Source organism: Microtus pennsylvanicus, chromosome 16 (genome assembly GCF_037038515.1).
Source record: "Microtus pennsylvanicus isolate mMicPen1 chromosome 16, mMicPen1.hap1, whole genome shotgun sequence".
Taxonomy (NCBI): domain Eukaryota; kingdom Metazoa; phylum Chordata; class Mammalia; order Rodentia; family Cricetidae; genus Microtus; species Microtus pennsylvanicus.
This window is the reverse complement of record NC_134594.1, coordinates 25,969,404-25,992,235: the sequence shown is the minus strand read 5'-3', so window position 1 is coordinate 25,992,235 and position 22,832 is coordinate 25,969,404. Positions and strand designations below refer to the sequence as shown.

The window sequence follows — 22,832 nt, the reverse complement described above, 5'->3', positions numbered from 1 at the left end:
CGTCGCGCCGATAAGACGCAATCGTGCACCGCCAGCACAAATCGCAATAACCCAAAAGACAGTAATTGGGGGGTGAATGGATGGGGGTCCTAGTGTGGGAATATAGGTATCCATGGCAGACGCCTGAATGCTTCTGAAACGGATGTGCCTGAAGTCCTTTCCAGAGGTTCGAAGACATTGTTTTAGCTTCATAGTCCCCTTAGTGTTGAGTTTTGTGTCGTTACGTTTTGATTCTTGAATGTGAATTTAGAAGAGTGGACTGGAAATGGGTCAGGAAGATTTGCGGGCGCCACCATGCTGGCGGCTGGAAGAAGCCCGGGGACAGGAGCGCCGCCGAGCGGGGAAGCCTGGTCGCTGGGTCACACGGTGGACACCTGACTCGGGGGTGGGGACAGGGGCGGGGGCGGGGGCGAGGTCGGAGAAAAGAGGAGCCAGAAACCCGGAATTTAGAAGTTTCTCTGCTCTAGTTTTCCGGTGCTTTATGCAGAGGACCGCTCCAGACCCGGCTTCAGTCCCTGCCGACCTTCGCCTCCAGGACCCGCAGGATGGCGAGAGCCTGGGTCTGTGTGGGAGGCGCCGTCTTCTTTCTCTCCTGTCTGGTTTTGCACTGGCGCTTCAGTGACCCTCTGGTGAATAGCGGGGATGAGGCTGTCGGTTGTGGGGGACGCCGAGGGGTGCAGCCCCAGAGGCGCCAAACCTGCTCCTGGGGCTCAGCTGCTGGCCATTCGCCTTCTCTTTTAGTGCTAAAAAGTATGCTTGTTGGGGCTGGGGAGGTGGCACGGAGGTTGAGAGCTCTTGCACAGGACTAGGGATCGATTCCCACCACCAACATGACTGCTTACTCCTCCACTTTCACTCCAGTTCCAGGGGACCTGATGCCCTTTCTGGCCTTTGTGAGCGCGTGGTGCATATAAACTATCTCGGGCTCACACAATACGTCTAAATAAAAATAAACATATCCTTTTAAAAATACATGTACATTCTGGATTTTCCCCCAGCTCTTACTACACTCTAGAGTAATTTGCAGACCTTTTATTGTGGTTGTTATGATATTTAGACATCAAAACCTGTTTATCTGGAATTATTCTGGCTGTCGAGGCAAGCGGTAAAGATAAGAGAAACACACACCTGTACTGTTTTGGTTTTTAACCTGGAAAGCAAACTGAATCTGAGGTTTATTTTATTTTATTTGAGGTTTCAAGGACAATTGCTTTTTACGTACCCTGGAGAAAGGAGGATTCTCTTTTCCGACTGGATTTGGGTTGGCCCAAGTATTCGGAGTACTTCACTGGTTCGACCTTTTCTGTTGCGGTTGACTCCCTCAACGGGTTAGTGTATGTAGCTCAAGTAAGTGGAATGAATATTTATTCTATGCGAGCCCGTGAGATCAGAGGACACCTTTTGGGTTGGTTCTCGCATCCTACGAAGGGGTTCAGGGATGGAACGCGGGTTGTCAGGCTTGCTCAGAGAACATTGATGGCTATCTTCTTAGCCATCTCCCCAGCTAGATTCAGTTTGATCATAACAGAAAAGAAAGAACATTCAACCTGAACATAAAAAAAAAAGAACTGTAAGGGAAGATATGATTTACCACTCCTGATGGCCAATTGCATTTATTTTTATATTTATTATATTTGTATTATGCTAGTTGTGCAACAATCTTGAGTTGGCTTCAAGCACACACTTTTGATTTGTATGTGATGCATGTTATTGTTAAGTTTTGAAGTTAGCTTTTTACACATTGCTAGGTTTCTCAGTTACCCTTTAATTTTGATTTCTCTCTGACAAAAGTAAAGATTAGCATTCCTCTTAAGTGATTCTAAGCAGTTATTTTTGTATGCCTTCAGAGAGGGGATAACATCCCCAAGGTATTAGTGTTCACAGAGGATGGATATTTCCTTCGATCCTGGAATTATACAGTTGACACACCCCATGGTATATTTGTCTCCGGCACACCATATGAACAGTCCGTCTGGATCACAGACGTAGGAAGTGGTATGTGTAGCCTTGTCTATTAAATTGCTTTTCTAGGTGGAATTCAGATCTTTGCCCGTGTTCTTGCTTGTACATTTTAAGGCTGGCATTGCTGAATCTAATCATACTTTCTTTAATATTTCACAAAATCATTTGTTATACCATATTCCTGTTGAATCAAGGGAATCAATGATGCTGTAATCATGATCTTTTAAGCTTGTCAAGGGACTGTGTGTGGGGGTAGGGTAGGGGGAGGTGTAGGCCAGAGTGTCATTCCTCAGGGCCATTAACCTTGTCTTTTGAAACAAGATTGCTCACTGGCCTGGAACTCACAAGCAGCCTGGGGTACCCTGGCCAGTGAGCCCCGACAGCTTCCTTTCTCCCCTGTCTCAATGCTGATTACTTACACACATACTATTGGGGTTTTAGTTTTTTCTTTTTCTTTTTTTTTCTATATGTGGGTTCTAGGTATGGAACCCAGGTCCTTGTGCTTGAGTGACAGGCATTTTCCTGGTAAACTGAACGCTCTCTCCCTGCCCCCCTCTCAGTTCATTATCTTTCTCCTTTGACCCTTTAGTTGCTCTTCTCAGACTAACCCTAACCTCCTCTGTAAAGCCAAATCAGATGTCAGGATTTTAAAGGAAATCCTCTTAACTCCCATTTATACCGGTTGTCTTTTGAGAGGATGAAGGGACAAGGACCCGCAATTTGCTGCCCAGAGAGAAAAGATTTGCAGAAACCGGTTGTTAACAGTTCTGAAATTACGTTGCCTTAAGCGTGTCTGAAACCTTCTTACGTCCCTTGTCTTTAGTAGGCAGTGCTGAAACACAGTAGACCCTACCTTCACAGCTGCAGGGGACCTCGGAGGCTGCGCTCCACCTGTGCTGCTGGTGTGTCCTAGCAACACCAGAGCCAGTTCCTACTGCCTGGACAGCCAGCCGGAGTGGGGTCAGCAGGGAGGGTGTTGCTGGTGTCTTTTGGTCTGCTTATGTCCCTGGCTTGAAGGGCATCCTGCTTCCCCAGCGTTTGATAATCCACATAACACTCTTTAGAACCAGTAAGGTCTGGGTTTCTGTGAGGACAGCTGTTGTCACTCTCGTTCACAGGGTGCAGACGCTCTCTGGGCTCCAGGTAGTGAGCAGGTCCGTTAGCGAGCGGCCCATTAGCCAGCGGGCACTCTGTCCGTTTAGTCTTTGTTTTGGGAGGTAAACGTTGGTCCGGCCGCTCAAGACTGGCAGCCGCAGCCTGCCCTTTCAGAAAGCATCGCTTTTCCTCTCTCTTCCTCTCATCTCCTTTTTCCTCCTTTAGGATGCTTGTCAAAGCCGGGGCGTGCATCTCTGAACCCTCACATCCCGTTCTGCCATGTGGCTGCATACAAGCTGCATGGGTCCCTCAGTTCCTCTTCTTCACTGCTGCAAGATTTACATCTTGGCTTCCCTGGAGTTCTTCATTTAAGTCCTAGTAAAACTGGCCTTGAACTTAAGAGTAGACCTAGGAGCAGGGAGATGCGCTGTGGCTTAGAACTCTTGTTCTTCCGGGGGACCTGGGTGCAGTTCCCAGCACCCACACAGCAGCTCACAGCCATCTGTAACTCCACCCTCCTCTGTCCTCTAGGCACTGTATACATACATACAGGCAAATACTCACCTACAGAAAATAAAGTAAAATAAACTATTTATATAAAAAACTCTTGGAAGTATACCCGAGTTTATGTAGTACTGTAGTGAGATTTGACCGTTTTCTCCTCTTTCCCCAGAAGTCACTTGAAAGACCCTTATTTTTAATGTATTCTGATCATGTCATCCTCTAAAAAGAAGGAAAACTCCCCTGGCTCCCAGAAGTAAATGTGGCTCGGATGATCACATTCTTTCCATTGTGTCCTGTTTTCCATCCTCACAGCCGAGAAACTCTCTTTATGCTCTTTCCATTTTCCAAATAAATTGATTTCTTCAAATGAAGATTTGGCTGCAAGTCAACCACTTAAAAAAATTTTAAGTACCCTGCCTTTCCAAGTCTTTAGAAACTTTGAGCTGTGCTTTCTCTGGTATGTCGTGCTCTCTGTGGCTAAAAACTTCAGCCCAAGCATTCAGTGCAGTGGTCAGGTGGTTCTCTGGTAGACTGGTAATGTGGGCTTGCTCACTTGCCTTCTGGAAGCTCGGTGCGTCAGATCAGTAGTCATGGGTGCCAGTCGGCTACTTCCACCTCCTGTGCCTTCACCCTGGCCTCTGCCAAACTGCAGCATGCCTCTCTTACTTGCTCTTACTTACTTTATTCTTTAACTTATGTGGTCATTGTAGCGCCAAGATGATTTTTCTCTCAAGAAGTGATAAATTTTTAATTTGTTTCTGCTAGGAGAAAATGTATGTTTTTTTTTTTAAATCTGTGTTGTTATATAGAGAATTTTTTTTGTTGACTTCTAAAATTTAAAACCTGTACATGGATGACTGAAATAACAGCTTTGACTGTAAGTTGCTTGTTTTTTAGTTCCTTCTGGATTTATTTTGCAAGCAGTGTGTTTCAAGAGGGAAACATGCACAAATCGTTCTAAGCTTTCCGTGTAACGAGCCAGCGTTTTTGCTGTAGTCCTTTGTGGTTGCAGTCTCCTGAATCTGGAGTGATTAGGTACTAACTCCTCGGCAGGTTTGCTCACACCTTAGGAAGGGCTGCTTGCTGTCACCTGTCGCGTTCACGTGTGCAAGTCCGTTGGCTTCTGTAGCCGTTCCAGCCTTGTGACAGATTTGCCTTTAGCTTATGAAAGAGGATGTGTATGCTGTGCAATGCTTCTAACATGTGTTTGTCCATCTCTACAGGAGCCTATGGTCACACGGTTAAAAAATATAATTCCCTGGGTGATCTTGTTCAAGTCTTGGGTACCCCGGGCAAGAAAGGCACGGGCTTGAACCCGCTGCAGTTTGACAACCCTGCAGAGTTATATGTAGACGACACGGGAGAGATTTACATTGTGGATGGAGACGGGGGATTGAATAACAGACTAGTCAAACTGTCCCAAGGTAAATCTGTAACTCGCTGTGATCATAAGGATATTATTTTACAACGGAATCTGATTTGTTTGCTGCTTGGCATAGTGTCGCCATATTGCACATGAAGCTCTGTAAAAGGCTCAGTACGAGGAAAATAGATGGGTGGGATTGCCAGCAGCAAATGATTCTCTCATGGGCCTGCATGTCCACCGGGGCCAGGAGACGCCTCCCAGGGACTGGAGGTGGTGTGAGAATTTAAAGGACTTCTGAGGATTTCTTGTCCTGCATACACTGGGGAAGCCAGGAAGCTGGATCCCTGCCAGGCTTCCTGCAGCTGTGGCAGGGTAACTTTGCCCTCTTCCCCGTGTGTCCTCTGTGTGCCCGACTCTCCTATCTCCCTCTTACAAGGATTCAGGGTGATCTCGAGATCGCTAGCTTCATCACAGCCTTAAAACCTTGCAGCCAAAGGCACATTCCCAGGTGCGGTGTGTCAGGAGTGGACTAGTCTTTTCAGAGAAAGAGTTGAGTGCATAGCCTGCAACTCCTTCCAGAGACGAGAGGAAGACTATAGAAATCTAACAGAAGGCGTGATGACACGCATCTGTAATTCCTGCACTCCAGACACTGAGGCAGGAGGATTGCTAAGAGTTTGAGGCCAGCCTGAACTACATAGTACAAGGCCAACCAGGACTACATAATGTAATTGTCTCAGAACAAGAAAAAGAAATTTGAACAAAAGTGAACATTTTGTACCTAGGGAACTAGTTTGAAGCAACCAATGCAGGAGTTCTGAGCAGTGCTTTAGAAGAAATCGGAACAGCTCAGGCAGAGGTAATGGAGCAGGGATTGTTTGAAGGAGCACGTGAGCTAGACAGATCCAGACAGGACTAGGAGACAATACTCAAGTCCTCAGTGTGTAGTACTTCTTTCGTAGTTTGCAAGACAAAATTAACATGTAAATGCATAAGGCATTCTACGTGCTCACTGCTCGTATGTATTTACCATGTATAGATTTCATGATCCTCTGGCTGCGTGGAGAGAGTGGAACAGGACCTGCGCAGTTCAACATACCTCACAGTGTCACACTTGACGCAGTCGGTCGGGTAAACACAGCCTCCTTGTGTGTGGGTGGGTGGGCGTGTCTTGGTATGTGTGTCTGGGTGGGTGGACTTGAGCATTAGGAGGTGTTTCTATTTCATTTCCATTGCTGTGACAAACAAACAAACTTGATGGAAAGCCAGGTAGGGAGAAAGCAGTCAAGGCAGGAACTTCAGAGTCTCGGCTGTCGAGTCAGCACAGAGAGGCACACGCATAGACCCTTACATAGGCCCGTGCTGCCTTGCTCACACACATACATTATATACAGCTCAGCACCCCCTGCCTAGGGAATGCTGTCACCCATAGAAGCTGAGGGTTCCCATGTCTGTTAAAGCAGCCAGGACAGCCCCCTTCAGAGGTTACCACAGGCCAACCTGCGGTCGACTTTGCTTGTTGAGTGCTCTGTCCCCCGACCGTCCTAGGTTATATCAAGTGATGGTTAAAGCGAGCCACAGTAGGCGCGTCTATGCAATTTCTCCAGAGCTGGCTCTGCACACTTGCTCCCAAAATGTGTGGGCTCTGTTCTGAGCAAGTTCTCCAAATACTTAGAAATTAGTAAACTAGGTAAGTCTATAGTCTTTCAGGGACAAAAGGGACAGGTAATGAATCCAAAACCGGAAAAGAACTTTGCCTTCTGCTAGGAAAACCATACTGTAAATGTTTGAACTGTCTCTAGTTCACAAGAGGGAGAAGGCTGCCCTGATGGCAGTGGGCAGATGAGCCAGAGGCTTATCCTGAAGGTTTGAGAGGAGCCTTCTCTGTAAACTCCTGCCCTTTCTCTCCCTTCGTGGGGCAGCCGTGCCCCCACTGGGGAATGGAACTGTTTCCCTGCTTCCCCGCCTCAGCTACTGCCCCCCACCTCCAGCTTTGCCTCACCCTTTAAGCAGAAATGCTGCTTCTTGGCATCCTGGAGTTACCTTCCACCAAGCACGTCTCCATGAGCCGTGTTTCAATTGTCTACCTGTTTCCCGTTATAGCTGTTCTCTGCCGCACAGCCCCCGCTGTTGAGTAGCTGCTCCTCTATAGATTGCGGCTTCTGGTGGGCACAGCTAGTCCTAAGGGGTCATACCTGTGTTATTAAGTAAATATTTTGATGCGCAGTGCTGTGTCAGCCTGCCTTTATTGATGCAAGCCCTATTTCTAATAATAATAATATATATATTAATATATATATTATTATTATTATTAAATTCCACTTTGCCAAGCATGAGAGATCTGACACAATCAAATTCACCATGATGAGGAAGGTTGTTAGGGGCCAGCAAGAGCTTCTGGAGGGACAGCCTGAGATTGCTGGGGGGACAAACGACAGCCCTTTCTCTACATCCCTATGGATCAGTGCCCAGCTGTCAGCTTCTCCATGCCAGGAGAGCACCCTGCTAGGGCCCTACACCCTCGTCCTGCACCTGCTGTTTATGATGTGGCTATGACTCATTCTATCACCATCATAGCCTCTCACTGTGGAGTGAATTAACTCACAGTTAAGGACTTCCTGTTTCAGACAGACTTTCTTTTGATCAAATGTGCTCTGAGAAAGAAAGAAAATAATCTGGAATGTCCTTCAGTCCTGAGACGTGACTGTTCCTTCCTTGGTCATCTGTCTGAGGCAGTAATGCCCGATCCCTGAGCAAACCCATCTCGGATCAGGAGGAAGCTAGAGCTGTCCACCCGCTTGGGCACCAGCCTCTCACTGTCCCATGTCTGGGTCTGTTTGAGAAGCAGTCAGTGACTACCAAAATTAATACACACCAGTGAAGATAAAGTCAGGGTCTCCCTGGGCTACACAGACCCAGGAAATCCGAAGGATCTGCAAGGGGTGTGGTCTGTGCTGTGAGGTGAACTTAGAATTGTATAGCTCAGGGAGTTCCATAAATGCTATTGAGAACAAACCCGAGCCTGTTTTATTACAGGAGTGTCTTAGTAACTCATTACAGTCTATAAAACCGATATCAAACCCATCATGCTCCTGTGTTCCTTTCACACCCAAGCTTCCTCCTCTTCGGTGACTGCTTTGACCCATCCCGGGAGTCCCAGATGGAGCTTTAGAGACGGCACCGGGAGAATAACAAGACTGCTTTTCTGTGTCTTGTGACCTGGCTTAGGAGCCGGCTCAGTTGTGCAGTGGTGGTGATGTGTTAGAGGGGTGGGTGAGTCTGCCCCGTCAGTGATTTTGGTCTGCTGCACAGAGGCGGAGGACTAGGGATTTTAGGCACTTGCGTGTTTAGTGTGGTTGATGGCCCTGTGGGCTGTGGGCAGAGAGAGACACATGGTAGACTGTAGCATTCACTTTTGTTGGTGCGTTTCAGACAAGGTGTTTAACCCTCCTGAGAATGGAGGCTAGTGACGCCATCTTTAGGGTCCTGTAAACAGTAACGGAGACAATGGTGTGGAGTTAATGAAATAGTCATGTTTCTTCTCGTGTCGTGCGACACTCCCAGCTGACGTGATTTTGGTTTCACAGGTGTGGGTTGCCGACCGAGGAAATAAAAGACTCCAAGTATTTGATAAAGACACCGGAGAGTGGTTAGGAGCATGGGACAGCTGTTTCACGGAGGAGGGGCCTTCGGCTGTTAGGTAATCATTGCTGTTTGTTTGAAATGCTCGTTCTGGCTGGTTGTATGACTCCTTCTTCTAAGGGGCAACTGAAAGTTTCAGGTGTTTATTGTGAATTTTAAGCAGGGGAAATGGAAGGAAATAAGTTTCCAAAGAATAGTCCGAGGCTTTCTTGGCCTCTGGGAGATTTCCACTCACAGAAGGAGGCCTAAAGCTTGGGTCCACACTGTTGACCTCCTTAACTTCTCGTCCTCCATTCGCTATGCTGTGCTTGTTTTAATGCAGGCGTGCCTTCAGCTTCTCTGCTGTCCCAGACTTCCATGCAGGTTTGAATTCGTAGAATCCTTCAGGCAGTGATGGCCTCTGCTGCTTTCAGCGTGCCCACCTGCAGAGGACGCAAGCAGTGAAAGAATGATCATAATAATTGAATTCTCCTTCCTCCTAGGTTCACCCCGGACGGGAAGTACTTGATTGTGGCCCAGCTGAACCTCAGTAGGCTGTCAGTTCTGACGGCCCCCCCATCTGGAGGCATCGGCGACTGTTCTGTGATCAGCAGCATCCAACTGGCAGATCAGGTTCTGCCCCATCTTGTAGAAGTCGACAAAAAGACCGGAGCCGTCTATGTAGCAGAAATTGGTGCAAAACAAGTGCAGAAATACGTCCCGTGGCACAGCCCTACTCCTGCCGTTGGGGCTTAGGGCTTCCGTCCTGGAGGAGCTGCAGGGAGCAGCGCAGAGCCCCAGAGTCATTGTGTTTAGTCACTGAGGCACAGGGCCGTTGGTACCTCTTCCACCAGAGAAGTGTGTTGGGATGTCATTGAGAATTGTGTCTTCTTGAGGTTCCTGGGATTTAGTTTTACAACTAAGAGGTTTTTGTTTCTTTTTTTCTTTTCCTCTTTGAGGGTCATGGATGTTGAACTCAGGGCCTCGTGTATGCTGGGCTGCCGCCCTAGCCTGAGCTGCTGCCGCCCTAGCCTGAGCTGCATCTTCGCCTAAGCAGCTTTTAAAGAAAGAAAGGCAATCCCGAAATGGGATTGTGAAGGGGAACTGTGATTGCAGCTGAGTTACTTGCTCAGGCTGATTGACTCTCTCTGGGCTCCTAGGATAACCTTTTGATTTCATGTGAAGAATTGGACACTACTGGTTTGTTTAACGTCTGTAAAATGGCCTGTGAGAGATGTGGATGGGCGGGCTGTGGAGCAGTCTGGTGTGTGCAGAGTGCTGCACCAGGCCAGAGCATGCTGGAGTGAGGAGCAGCATGGTCAGCCTGCAGTCCAGCAGGGACAGAGTGGGCATAGTGATGCAGGAGCAAGAGGACCATGACAGACAGGACGAGCCGTGCAGGGTGGATGTGTGGGAACTGTAGGCAGCGACAGCTTGGCCTCAGAGATGAGCGAGAAAGAGTCAACAGTACCATCCAGGTAGAGAAGACCTAAGCCTTACAGACTTGCGTGAATTCTGAGGAAAACACAAAGCAAAGGTTTTGGTCTTTGTTTGTTTGTTTTTTTCTTTTAAAATACTTAATGGCACCCTTTACAAATAAGACAACAACAGCCAGCACCTAGCACTTTACTGAAATGGGGATTTAGCAATGGTATTTTAAGAGTGAGTGCCAACAATGAGCCCCTCTTCACTGTTGCCCATCCCATTTTTAGAATGAACTCACTTGCTACCAGCACTCGTCTACCTCCAAGATATCTTCGGGGGTCCGAACTTCAATACGGAAGTGTGCCAAGCACAGTGAGGCATACGCCGCATCTCCCTGCCTCTCCAGCCCGCTCTTCCCTATCTGAATGCTGGCCTTCAGACGCAGGCTCTGTGTTTTTCAGTCTGTTCTGGTTTGTTCTAGGTGTCCATGGAAACTTTCCCTCTCAGGGTCTTTCGATCACCCATTCCCTTTGCTCCATCAGCATCCCCAGCTGTCCCAGTGTTCCATGGCGATTGTGCAGCACACAGGATGCCTAAGCTGACTTCACTCCCCACCCCCTACAGCTGAAGGGGCCTGGGCTGTTTTGGTGCTTGGGTCACATGCAGCTATCTCTGCAGCTTTACACAGTTGATACATTGTTAAAGACATGCTTTTATTATTTTCAGTCATGTTCCTGTATGTATCTGTACTGTGTGGGTATATGCACACCGGTATAGATGTCTATAGAGGCCAAAGACATTTGATCCTCCTGAGGCTGGAATTAGAGGCAGTTGTGAAACCAGACTCAATCCTCTGCAAGAGCAGAAAACGCTTGTAACTTCTGAGCCTTCTCAGCCCTAGGAGTCTGCATTTTGTTGTTGATATGAAACTTCTCAACGCCTTTGCTTCCTAGGGTTATTCTTGATAGAGGAGGAGGAAGTGTCCTAACGAGAAAGCCAAAGGCCGTGGTTGTCTCTCCTTCTGCTCTGATAAGAATGAATGACTTTAAGACGGAGTGTTTGTCAGTTGGAGAAAACTTAGTTACAATCTGGTGGCGACAAACCACTGTGCGGCATCGTGTGCCGTTGCTGGAAGGCTAAGGTGACAACGAAGTAACTGGTTTTGCTTCTTCTGGTTCTTAGAGGTTTTTGAGGTTTTTTTTTGTCACTATATATATTTATTAAGGAAATTATATGGGTTACTGCAAAAACAACAGTAAAAAGAGTGAAGTTTGATCCTTTTCTGCTGAGGACGTCCCTTTACTCCGAAGCTTCATGTTGTCCTGGCCTCTCTCAATGCCTTGCCACTGTTAGTGTTTCTCCTCCTTCTGTTCCCCAGTGCCAGAACTTCCAGAATCTTTCTGTTCAGATGCCATCTTTTTATATGCCATTTGAAAGAGTTTCAGTGATGCCTGCTGAAGTGAAGATGCTGCCTGTCTAATGTTTTCTCCTGTCTCACTGTCCTTCTGAGCAAGGAGTTCTCTCATTTTGGAAATCTCTTTCTTTAGCTTGTTGTACTCATTAGCAGGTAACTGGTCCTTGAATTCTTCTATCTTGCTTTCTGTGTCATGAATAATTTCTTCAGCCATATTAACTGCTTCAACATGTTCCTTTTTTTTCAGTCTTGCTCAGCATACTTCTCTGCATTTTAAACCATATTTTTCAATGTCATCTTTGCTTAATCCACCAGAAGACTGGACCACAATCTGTTGTTCATGACCCATTCCTTTATCTTTGGCAGAAACGTGTACAATACCATTGGCATCAGTGTCAAATGTAACCTCAATTTGAGGGGCTGGTGATTTTATAGTTAATGCAACTGGGAATTCTAAAATTTTCATTCTTAGACTCACTAAATTAAATCAGACTCATGAAAATAAAATCCCTGAACTTACATGGGTGGATTGTCTTATTTTCAACTGCATACTCTCAGCAATAATCAAATAAAAATTTCAAAGTCAGAATTTATCAGCTGTATTTGTTTTTACAAAACCTATTACAAATGTGAAGTTTTTCAGACTAATGAGAGCAGCCACTCCTCAGGGCTACCTGAAGGAAGGTGCGGTTGGTACCTGTGTTACAGCCTTCACCCAGAAGAGGGCAGCAGAGTTCCGCGTATGGTAGGTATGGCTTGGAATTGCTGGGGAAGTATAATGCCAGGCTTCCGCGTGCGCCTGAGTTTAAAATTGAAGCTGCAGTATCGAACACTTGTGGGTTCCCTCTTGCCCTACAGCACACTTATCTCCTGAGGAAGCTGGTGGTCACCTGACACACTTCTTGGAGATAAATATTTTTATCTTAATTTGTCCTTCTACATTTAAAGGGAAAATGTTTTAATTCAGTAATTTAAAAATAAAAGTAGTAAATAAAATAAGATAATAGTAGTAATTTAGACGAGCAGGCAGACGTGAGTTATCCAGGCTAAGCTATAGTTGGATGGTGAGCAGCGTGGTGCTTGGGGACTCATAAGGTGAATCTGCTGAGTTCTTTTTGCTGACTGGATCTTTGAAGTGTATTGCTTGTCATTGCTGGTTGTTAACAAGTGTGGCCACACACCCTGACCTAGGGTGTGGTTACTTGGTGTTTTAACATTAAGGTGGCCCATAGAGGTAGACCCACTTCACCCCGACCAAAGGTCAGAGAATTCAAGATACTTCTGCTCTTTCTTTTGAAATAGGAAGTTTGACCTAGGGAGTGATTGCCTGCAGGATACTTGGTCTTAGGTGTTTTCACTGCCCCAAGCATCAAATACTTTTCTCAGGAAATAATGATTTGATGTCTCAAAGTGCATGAAAAATAAATGTGAGTGAATTCGGCATTCAGAATTCGCTGAGTTGCCCTCCTGGTACTATCCTGTGTCTCTGTGTTTCTTATCTCTGTTCCTCCTACTTAGCACTTCTAATCCTCACGCTCCTGCCCTGGAATGTATGAAACCTGTCATGGCTACGATCATGGCGGAAGTCACCCCCAAAAGATGGCTCCCAAAAATGACTTTTTTTCATGTCTTTAAAAACCAGCATCACCTGAGCGACTCTTAGACCACCAAGACTGTCGGCAAAAGGTACCTCTGGAACACAGATTTATATGGGATTTCTGAATAATGTAGTAATTCTATTTTTAGTTTCTGGAGAAACACCATATATACTATTATACTATTTCACATAATGGCTGCAATTAAATTAACTTAAATTCCCACCATGTGTGTGTGAGACCTATGGTTTTATTTTCCCCACCTCCTTACCTTCTAACCTTTCCTCTTTTTCTCAGCATAGCAAGGCATAATGATTTACTGATATCTTCATGTTTTCTATGAAGAAGAAAACAATGCTAAACTATTTTGTAGCATATACATAAAGCCAAAATAAAGTCATGTGTTACCAAGTGTTACACCCTACCCACAACTGTATGCGTGACTGGCATGTGGCAGGTTGTTTTCACCCAGCCACTCCCCAGACAGACGTGCCATGCGCTGAACTGCAGCATCACTGGGCGGACAGGGTGTCTTCTGCTCTGCCGATTCTACGGGACTGCTGTTGCACGTGCAGCCCACGTTTAAGTACACGCATGCTTAGAAGTGCAATTCTCTATCTAGTATACAGTAGATATTTTAGTATATAAATCTTGGTCATGGCTTCCTGTTGAGCATAACACACTGGCTGCTTTGTGAAGGTAACTATTGGTGTCGAAAGTACAGATATTGTCAGGGTGCTGCCAAGATGGCTGAAATACCATTAGCATTTTGCCACGTTGGAGCCATCTCTGGGCCGACCACGTTTTTAGTTCTACTTCCAACCGTTTCCTCATTTCTGCCATTAGCAATACCCACTCCCTTTTATTGAAAGCAGCTCTCCCCTCCTCATATAATATATCCTGATTATAGTCCCCCTCCCTCTACTCCCAGTCCGTCCCCAGTTCCACTCCCATTCAGATCCACCCCCTTTCTGTCTCTCATTAGAAAACAAACAGGCTTCTAAGAATAATAATAAAATAAAACTCATATATTGAAATAGGATGAAACAACCATAAGGAAAAGAGCCCAAGAAAAGGCACACGGAACAGATATAGATGCAGAGACCCGCTCCTTCCCACACGCAGGAATCCCATACAAACACTAAACTGGAAGCCAAAATATATACACAGAGCACAATCTGTCTGTCCTTTCCTCTGTGGTGCTCCCTGAGGCCCGAGGGGAGGGGTTTGATAGAGACATCCCATTTGGGGTTGAGTGTTCTGAGGTATCACAGAGTACCATTAGGAATCATTTTATTGCTGTTTTAAACACAATAACATTGTCTCATTTCATTTCAATCACCTTCATATATGTATATATTTTAGAATCTGCTACTGTACTAGGTTTTCATACTGTCCCTCAAATAGCTCTTAATTTTAGCTGTCTCTCCCCAAATTTCCTGCCCCCCTCCTCCCACATACCCATTTGATCCCTCCATTCTAGCCCTACCTTTTCAATCATCCACAACTATTATTTCCTTGTCCTAATGAGACCTATCTGCCACCCTAGTCCCTTACCCTACAACCATTCCCTGTGGTTCTATACCTCTATGTTCTAACATTTAACAGCTATTATCCACATAGAAATAAATACATACCACATTTGTCTTTCTGTTACCTTTCTCGAGAAGATTTTTTTTCTAGTTCCATCTATTTACCTGTGAAGTTTATGATTTCATTTAAAATGAAAAACAGCCGAATAACACTTTATTATATAAATGTGCCACTTTTTTTTTAACCCACTCTTTTGTTCCCAATTTCTGGATCTTCAGAACAGAGCAGCACTAAACGTGGTTGAACAAGTGTCTCCGTGGTAGGGTGGAGCATCCTTTGATTGCTATCCACAAGTGGTATAGCTGGATCTGGAGTAGATCAATTCCCATCTTCCTGAAGAACCGCCACACTGGTTTCCATAGTGACCGTACAAGTTCGCACTCCCCCCAGCAATGGATGAGTGTTCCCCCCGACTCTACATCCTCACCAGATGCCAGTCTCTTCATACCCACAGCTGGTTCTTGAGCTCTGGAGGAGCAGTATCCATTGTCCCAGCAGAGTCGCTTCAGTGATGCTGGGCCCTTGTCACGGGTGGTTCTTCATACCCCGCTTACAAGAACCACAGATTCTTACTCAAAACAGACACCCCTTAGCCCTGTCACCACACTTGTACACAATGACAGCACTGACCATTTAGTCTCTGGTAGCTGTAAAGAAACTAGCGCATCTTAGGTGAGACTTTTAAAGGACAGGTTAATTTGCATGTGTTGCCGCAGGTCGATGTCACAAACTTCTCAATGTTTTACCTACTTTTCTACTTTATTCCCAGGACAGAAAACGTTAGTGACCTGCTCTAGTCTGAGTCTTAACTGGAGTTAGTTACTGCAGTTTGTGACCTGAAAAGAAAATTTCTATTTAGTTTACATCCAGGGGATCACAGCTACCAAACCTTAACGCGTGGTAGCGTTTTCCTTCACAGCCAAGGAGCGTGAAATGTTGGATACTTATTATACTTAAATTCAAAGTCTGTTTTACCTTAACTAATGGGACTTATGAACTAAAGGTAAGATAAAAAAAAATGTTTAAAAGAAAGGAATATAGCAAGTTACAATCTATATTCATTTTGAATAAAAACCCTTCTTCCCAGGGGAGTGCACGCTGGTGGAGTGAGGTGGGACTGTGGGAGGCCAGGACTAGAAAGGGGTGTGGACCTCCCTTGGAGGCTCTTGGGGATGCCCTTCTCTGGGGGCACCAGCACAGGGAACCCCTCCTTCTTCGGGGGATACATGTGTGTGTCCGTATATGTGCAGGTAAGCTGTCCGTGGTAAGGAGTGAGCCACACAGAGCAGAAAAACCCAGAAACTCAGGCAGACCCTAAATCTCACGGACACATTCCAAAATCCATGAAAGGCCAGGAAGAGTCGTCTAACCCCTAAACCCAGGGTGTGGCGGGCTGGGGCAGGAGGTTCAGGAGTTGGAGGTTAGCCGGGTCTACATAGTGAGACAGTATGAATGAGACAGGATGGTTTAGGGGCTCTGAAGTTGGAATTTAGATTCAGGTTAAGCTGGGTTCTGCCTTACTTTTTCTCCGGGGAAGTGAGCAGGCTAGTGTTTTCTCTGTGGTGTGATTGTGAGTACCAGTAGGATCATGGACGTCAACCATTGAGCCACATTTTCTGACTCACTCAGCACAATTAACCTTAACAGTATCTTGAGGAAACTCACTGTAGAGTTACAGCCGTGAATCAGGACTACGACAGTATAGTATAGATAGATGGTACTAGTAATATGGGGGGGGGGGGGGTTCATCAACTAGATTTTGAATTTAATAGAAATACCAGTATTTCGTCAACTAATGACGTTTGCTTAAATCTAGGCAGCTGTATTAAAACCATTCTTTGAATCTCCTGTAAGTTTATTAACATTACTTTCATAAATACCTTTGGCATTCATGTATGCCATGTATTGCTGTTAGGAGGGTTGAGCTTTTCGCTTTGTGGAAATGGCATCTTGCTTGGAGCATTTATCCCTGAAACAAAGAAGGCAGTAGAGCTCCGTCTGTTCTCAGCTTACCTGTGGCATTCCTCCTGCTCTGCAAAAGGAATGTGCGTTTCCTTGCTATAAACTATTCAGAACTCATTAAGATGGAGTGAGTCATGTCAGACGTTGTATTGGGAGATAAAAGAGTATTTACTCATAGCGCAGATTAATGCTATAGCGGTGAGCAGCTGTGACAAAGGAGAAAATGCAGATACATAATCATTACCCAGTGATAGCAAATAGATCTAGTCTCTAGAAGGCTAACGCGTCTGTTTATTTCGCCCACATTCTTACAGGTGAAGCAAAGAAATGCATATTCAGAGCTTCAATATGCTACGACAGGTCGTGGTGGTTTTTTTTATGAAGAATCAAGAATGAATGTCAAGAGGGTATCTTTAAATGAGGTAGGAAAACAAGTACAACTGGTCACATTTGGGGTACGCGATGGTTGATATTAATTAAAATCTTGACAGGATTTAGGGACACCCAGGGGACGAGCCTCTGGGCAGGGCTGTGACAGTGTTTCTGGACTGAGGTAACTGACATGGGACAGTCCACCTTAAATGTGGACAACACTATCTCCTGCACTGGGGTCCTGGACCGTGCACACGTCACCAATCAGATGCCTGGGCTTGACACTACCTAATAAAAGCAAAGACGCTAACGTCCTGTGTCTCTGTCCTCCAGTGTGGTAGCTCCCAGCCCATTAGTTTAGTGAGTACCTGCCCTCCAGCCTGTATGCTGGAGAGACTGGACATTTTGCCATATTTTAATTCAGCCATCATACCATCATACATGGCTGCCAGTTACTGTGCTAGACCACATAGCAAACAGCTCTTGAGTTTTCTATAAGACTGGGACTTTTGAAGTTTGAAAATCTCTCTGCTGCCAAGAGTAGGAAGGCCACTGAGGTGAGTGTTTGGTTTTTAGTTGTACTGTGGATATTAATGTATGGAATTGGGGATGGACAAGAAAGGAAAGTCTGTGGCTTAACACTGATGTATTTGTCTGTCCAGTTGACAAGGGGTCAGATATGCTGACTAGTTTCATGCCAGCTCGGCACAAGCTAGAGTCTCTTGAGAGGAAGCCTTAATTGAGAAAATATCTTTGGTCAGGACTGAAGGGCTCAGCCTCCCAAAAGCTAGGCTCACACACCAAAGAGACAAAAGGAAATGCCTCCAAAAGATCAGGCTGCAGGCAGTCGTGTAGGGCATTTTCTTAATTAGTGATCGATGGGTGTGGGCCCAGCCCATTGAGGGTGGGGCCGGCCATTCCTGGGCTGGTGGTTCTTTAAGAAGGAAGTCTGAGCAAGCCACGAGGAAGAAGCCAATAGCAGTACTCCTCCTTTGCTTTTGCATCAGCTCCTGCCTCCAGATTCCTGCCTCCAGATTCCTGCCTTGTTTGAGTTCCTGTCCTGACTTTCTTCCGTGATGGTCTATGTTGTGGAAGTATAAGCCAAATAATCTGGTTCCTCCCCAAATTACTTTTGATCGTGGAGTTTCATTACACCAGCCGTGACTCTGACTGGAACAACCAGAGTCAGTGAGCTACAGAGACTATGTAGCTGAACGAAGTGGCCCCTGGGTGGGTTATTTGGCCAGTGCTTTACAAAGTATCTACCCTGTGGATTCTGGTGATTCTCTCCGGCATGACTAATACTGGAGTCCTTACTACTGTGTTGGGACCATTTGGAGTCCTGGCCTCCAGCTGCTCTTCCCTGCTAGAGATCTTTACTTTCCTTCTGATTTGAGTCACTGAAAGCTGTGTCAAAGTTGTTTACCAGCGCTGCTTCACGAGCACGGGTTGCCTTGGCCTTGAGGATCAGAGGATAAGGTTTTCACCTGTTGGCCCACTTGACTGTTGGGTATATAAGCCTCCATGGTGCTATTGAATAGAGGGCTTCTTACCAGTGACTAGAGGTTCGTGTCTCTGTCTTTCTGTCTGTGTGTGTTTGTGTGTTTCAACCTCCAGCCCCTTGCCCGACGCTCGCAAACTGTGTGGTAACGTATAGAGCACAGACAGGCGTTGTGCGCTGCCCTAATGAGAGCTGTGCACCTAGTTACTGCCTGCGACTGTTTTTCACATGTGATTGCTAAACTGTGTTATCAGATGCAGGGAATTTTGTTTGAGAAAGACAGACAGACAGACAGACAGACAGACACACACACACATGAGAGAGAGAGAGAGAGAGAGAGAGAGAGAGAGAGAGAGAGAGAGAGAGAGAGAGAAAGTTGCACATGACCGTGCCAAGCCCTGGAGTTGTTTTTTTTTTTTTTTTACAGTCCCCCATTTTTAATTGTAAAATACTAAACTTATGATTTCAACTCTCTTTAACCGCACATTTCAATGGCTTCAGCTGTGTGGACATTGCTTGTTACAGAGCTTAGGGGTCTTCATGCAGAACCAAAACCACTCACCAAACAAGACCCCACTCTATCCTTCCAGCCCCTGGCAGCTAGCATTCTCCCAGCAATCTCGGTCTCCATGGCTGTGCCTACTCTCTCTCTCTCTGCCCCCTTCCCTCCTCTCTCCTCCTCCTCCCTCCGCCCTAAGTCTCATTCTCTCTCCTGCCCCACTTGTTTGACTAGCACTGCACTTGGCCTGGTATCCCCAAGCCTCATCTGTGTTACGTGTGCTAGTATTTCCTTATGTTTAAAGGCTGTATTGTGTGTACAGAGTATATTTAAGAATCTTTAATGGGCAGTTGGCCCATTTCTTAGTTGTTGTAAATAAGGATAGACTGGACATGGATATACACATACCTCTCTGAGATCTGACCTTCTGTTCTTGAGGAGATATTACCGAAGTGTGATTCTTGATCATATGGAGATTCTAGTTTTAAGCTTCTGATGACGCATTGCTGATGAGGGCATTGCTGTGCCCTGTAGCTGTGTTATGCACAAGCCCAGCAGTGCACAAAGGTTCTCTATATCCTTTCCACACCTGTACTTTCTTGGTTTCTTTTGATGGTGGTCGTCCTAACTGGTGTAACTGAGTGTTAATTAGAACTTTTGTGTAACTGGAGGTTTCTCTCCCGCCTACCAGTTCCCGAATAACTACTCTGAGGCTTAATATTAATTACAAACTGTTTGGCCTGTTAACTCAGGTTTATTATTAACTAGCTCTTACAGCTTAAATTAACCCATTTCTATTATTATATATTTTACCATGGCTTGTTACCTCACATCTTGCTTCCCTAGCTGATGTGGGGATTCCCTTCTGTATGCTGTGATTACCATTAATGAATAAAGAAACTGCTCTGAACCTATAGCAAGGCAGAACTTAGCCAGGAGGGGAAAACTAAACTGAATGCTGGCAGGAAGAAGGCAGAGTCAAAGAGAAGCCACGGAGCCCCCGCCAGAGGCAGACATGCTGAAACTTTGCTGGTAGGCCACTGCCACATGGCGATACCCAGATTAATGGAGATGGGTTAAGTTGTAAGAGTTAGCCAGTAAGAAGCTAGAGCTAATGGGTCAAGCAGTGATTTAAATAATATGGTATCTGTGTGGTTATTTTAGGCCTGAGCAGCCGGAAACCAACAAGTGGCCTTCCAAGTACCTGGTGGCTACTTGGCCTCTCCTCCGACTTTCTCTGTATCTCTGTTTGGATTTCTCACCTGGCTCTATTATGCCTGTCTGTTTGGCAAATTAGCTTCTTTATTAGCCAATAGTAATAAAACATACTCACAGCATACAGAGAGATATCCCATATCACGTTTGAGCTAGCATGAACTGTACTTCTACATGTGAGATGCTCTGAGAAGTACCGACTGACATTTGCCGGACACAGCTACAGACAAGCTGTTCCTCTATGCATACAGCATTGGCTCTGGAAGCCCTCACCAGGGCCTTTGAGGTGAATAGGAAACTCTGGATGACAGAGCTGTCACAGCTACTGTGAGCAGCTGCAGAACCACAGAGATGGAATTCAACCCCAGGGCCTGAGCTAATCTGCCTCTCTCTCTGGGGGATGCACATGTGCACAGCTTATGATGTGCTGAGGAATAAGGAAGCCTGTGGTGTCTGTAAGATGGAAAGATCTAGAATTTACAGTTAAAGACAGCAACGTAGAATGGACGGTTGGGGGCTGAAGTGCTGATTCGGGAGTTAAGAGCACTGGCTGCTCTTCCAGAGGACCTTAGCTCAATTCCCAGTCACACGGTGGCCCACAACACTGTCACTTCAGGTCCAGAGGATCTGGTGTCCCGGACTCCATGGATATTACACATATGTGCTGTTATAGACATGCACGCATTCAAGCTACCTGTACACACAATGTAAAAATCAGTAAGTCTTTAAAAATAGTGATTTGTTCTGTATCAATCACTTTGTGCTTATTCAGAAGCCAGCGTGAAGATGATTAGGATAAAAATAAGAAGTGGGAAAGATATGTAGGAATATGGGACTGTGATATTCACTGTAGTTATATTAGAGACACATAGCATGGACAATATATTCTTTTAACTCTGTACCATTCTTAGCACTTTTTTCTGCCTCTGCCTTTTTGAGTTCTCCAGGCTGGATTGTTTCAGGCTCTCGTCTAGTTCCTGCTTTCTGCCAGGGTTCATCAACTCTACCGTCTAATGAAATCGGTTGTCATCCCAATGCTAATAAACTCATTAACATCTGAGGTTCAGATTGCTCTTCTGTGCTCTGGACGTGAATAGACAATTACCTCCGCGACATTTCTACTTGGTCATTTAATGGTTATTTCAAGTATAACATGTCTGGGTTAGATTTCTTTCTCCCCATCTCAAAGAGCTTAGAAACCTTGTGGGGTTTTTTCCCCAGACATTTTAGTTGATTTTCTGTCTCTCTGGAATATCCTTGTACCAGACTTTTGCTCAGATTCTGCTCCAATACGACCTCTTTAATAAACTAGGTTCATTTAATGTTGTGGTTGGAATTGTGACTGTCTCCCGAAAACTCAGGTGTTAATGTCTGGCGGTACTCTTGGTCAATGGTGGCACATTTAAGAAGTGCATGTCCTTGAAGACATTATGACAAGACCGTACCAATTTTTCCTCTGCTGCCAGACCTAAGGTGAGCAGACCCCATTATCATCCACAATCACTATCATGCATTGTGCTGCCATGGGCCCAGAGTAGTGGGACCAGGGCTGAAATCTCTGTAAGACGTGTGTCACGAGCTTGTAGTGTATGATATGCCAGAAACATAGATGAACACTTCTGTGCCTTTCCACCATGTCAGAATGAATAACGGTGAATCTGTGGGGTTTAGAGGACAGCAGTTTGTCATGTAATCCTGCCTACCTTACTAACCTGCCTGAAGCGAGTGCAGGGACTTTTATCCTGATCGTAATTGCTAATATTAACTCTTATCACACAGAACATGGCAAATATGTCTATAAACCTATCTGCACACTATAGCTCACAGAATGAATCCTAGTTAAGGAGGCTGCGGCTGAGTTGGAAAGGTTTTGGAAGAGGCTGAGAGAGTGTCCGTGTTGCTAAGGTAAGGGTCCAGACTGCTGTGCAGGGGCAGTTACCACAGGAGCTTCTGAAGTCGGGAGCAAAGCGGCAGAGGTGAGCTGCTAGGTGAAAGACTTAACATCCCAGAGCAGAATCGGGTCAGGAGTGGGAAACAGTGGGTCGGGACAAGCCAATGGGAGGACAAACAGACAGTTGAAAAGGCCACACCAACAACAGGACTGAGCGAAGCTAAAACTCCATCATTGCATGGGGTCCAGAGGAGGGAGTTTCATTCTTTCCTTGTTCTGGTAAGTCGAGGTCTGGATTCTCTGATGAAGTTTTAATATGCCCGTGTGATCCAAAGCCTCAGTTCGCTCTAATAAACTTTTGTGTGGTTCCCTTTCTATCCCTAATCTAATCATAGCCTGATCTCATTACACATATTATACTGAGCACGGGAAGATGAAAATAAGTAATTCTAGAAAGGGGAAAAAGCTATAATAAGAAAGAGATCAGTGTTTTTATGAAGCTATAATTACTACTGGATATTGACTAGATAATAAAGTTTTCATATAATTTAAACAAATCTTCATTTTAGTGATGGAGTCATAAACACATATGTATTATGTGCATATATATATACTTGTCAAAATTTATCAAACTACATTTGAAATGTATATTCTATTAAAAATTAAATCTCAACGTTTTTGTTTATAATGAACAATGTTGGAGAATGGGAGCAACAAAATAGAGGATTGGAGAATGGAGAACAAACAGAAGAGAAATAGACTCTTAAGATGGACAGGTGGCAAGAGATGGCTCGCTGACCTTGACCTATAAGGGCCA

At 45.4% G+C, this 22,832-nt stretch overlaps 1 protein-coding gene across 1 annotated transcript; it reads left to right on the top strand.

Annotated features, from left to right (window-relative positions):
- The first annotated feature begins 276 nt into the window (after positions 1 to 276).
- Positions 277 to 11,906, top strand: Nhlrc3 (NHL repeat containing 3). Its single transcript, XM_075951005.1, has 7 exons — positions 277 to 629; positions 1,195 to 1,347; positions 1,848 to 1,995; positions 4,785 to 4,985; positions 5,967 to 6,058; positions 8,515 to 8,627; positions 9,052 to 11,906. The coding sequence occupies exons 1-7, from the start codon at positions 546 to 548 to the stop codon at positions 9,302 to 9,304; spliced, it is 1,044 nt and encodes a 347-aa protein (XP_075807120.1). The 5' UTR covers positions 277 to 545; the 3' UTR covers positions 9,305 to 11,906.
- The last annotated feature ends 10,926 nt before the right edge of the window (positions 11,907 to 22,832 follow it).